This window comes from Camelina sativa, chromosome 2 (genome assembly GCF_000633955.1).
Source record: "Camelina sativa cultivar DH55 chromosome 2, Cs, whole genome shotgun sequence".
Classification (NCBI taxonomy): Eukaryota; Viridiplantae; Streptophyta; class Magnoliopsida; order Brassicales; family Brassicaceae; genus Camelina; species Camelina sativa.
The window spans coordinates 21,129,325-21,130,684 of NC_025686.1; the positions used below are offsets into that span (position 1 = coordinate 21,129,325).

The 1,360-nt window shown below is 43.2% G+C and overlaps 2 protein-coding genes across 2 annotated transcripts in view; both read right to left on the reverse strand.

The window, feature by feature from the left end:
- On the reverse strand, positions 369-1,351 carry LOC104730939 (probable galacturonosyltransferase 12). Its single transcript, XM_010450190.1, has 2 exons — positions 1,047-1,351; positions 369-959 (listed from the first exon to the last, which is right to left on the reverse strand). Exons 1-2 carry the CDS (start codon positions 1,263-1,265, stop codon positions 675-677), a joined length of 504 nt encoding a protein of 167 aa, XP_010448492.1. The 5' UTR covers positions 1,266-1,351; the 3' UTR covers positions 369-674.
- Positions 1,309-1,360, reverse strand: part of LOC104755025 (probable galacturonosyltransferase 12) — a 5,492-nt gene continuing 5,440 nt past the window's right edge. Inside the window, exon 4 of the mRNA XM_010477345.1 lies at positions 1,309-1,349. Within this exon, the coding sequence (XP_010475647.1) occupies positions 1,309-1,349 (41 nt within the window). The remainder of the gene's footprint in view (positions 1,350-1,360) is intronic.

A 1,360-nucleotide genomic window follows, 5' to 3' on the forward strand; every position in this document is an offset into this window, starting at 1 on the left:
AGCGCCCTCGACATAGGAGCACTAATGCGAAGCATCCTGGAAAAGATCGACGCCCAAGACAGAAAGACAGAGGAACGATTCGCCACTCTCTCTAGCGTCTGTGCAAAACTACAAGAAAATGCCGAACATCCAGACGGCACCGATAGAGCCGATCCCAATAGCGCCGATCAGAACCAGAGCGGGGAATTGGCCGAACTCAAAAGTCAAATGAAGGATGTCACAAGCAAGTTCCACCAAGCAACCAGTGCGGAACCTGATGTAGACCATATGTTGGAGCAGTCCCAAAAAACTCCATTCACTGCGTGAATCCGTCGGGTCGTCGTTCGTCCCGATTGCAAAATNAACTTGTTATCTGTTGAACAATGATATGACATTGTAAACTCCCAATTGCTACGTGCAATGTTATCTATATTCACATGTAAATTTAAGTAGAGTTTGGCAGATCGTCTCTCACTTTATGTGTTCTTACATTAATACATAGAATGGGTTTTACTTCCTCGCCATGAGACTGTGAAAGTACAAAAAAATTAGAAACATGAGAGATTGCAGAGACTGCAAAACATGATCCGGTAGAGCAGTGAAAACTCCATGGAAGAAAAGTTTGCTCCTATGTTTTGATCTGTGAATCTCTTCTCTGGGTGCCAATGTAAAAATTGAGAAGTGGCTTGTGAAAATCATGATGCTCTAATGTGACAGCTCTTGATGAACCTGTCAGAGGAATCAAGATACTTAGCCCAGAGAGGACGTAGATGTGGAAAAGCTATATCAAGCCAAGGCTTAGCTCTTCCATTGTAATGTACGACAGCCGCACTTTCAGCATCAGCAAAGCTCGTGGTCTCTTGGTATCCCAGACCGAGCATATGCCAGAACGGATCTATGGTCTGGACATGACCGTGGAAAGCTATCAACCCAGGAGGCAAAGTTCCCAGCTGCCACAAACTCAGGTCTGATTTTAAGTTCTGCAACATATACATGAAAAATAGTCTTGAGTTTAAGTTGATTACTGCTTGATAGTGATAGTTGGGTAGTTTAGTGTTTCCATTTACCTCGTCAAGCCAGTGGTAGTAAGTGGAGCTTATGTTAGTCTTTCTCCAAGCAGCTAAGTCGAAAACATTCATCCCGTAAGCCCAAGCACATTCCTCTGGATCAAAGTTTCTAGCAATTGTCGGGTTTGAGAAGTTGAGGTAACTCTTGAACTTCTTTGACATCACAAACTTGTCTTCTCCTCTACATGTCTCCACTGCTCCATTTACTTTCCCATTCATGTCAATGTCCCAAAGAGGTGATAGATCAGTTTGGATTACAATGTCATCGTCTAGAAACACAACCTTGTTTAGGCTCGGAAACAACTGCAAAAAAA

What these genes read in the sequence shown, in the direction of transcription:
- LOC104730939 (XM_010450190.1), bottom strand. Translation starts at nt 1,265, where the DNA reads ATGAATGGGAAAGTAAATGGAGCAGTGGAGACATGTAGAGGAGAAGAC. An exon ending in ACTACCACTGGCTTGACGAG is followed by an intron (nt 960 to 1,046) that starts GTAAATGGAAAC and finishes TATATGTTGCAG; the next exon opens with AACTTAAAATCAGACCTGAG.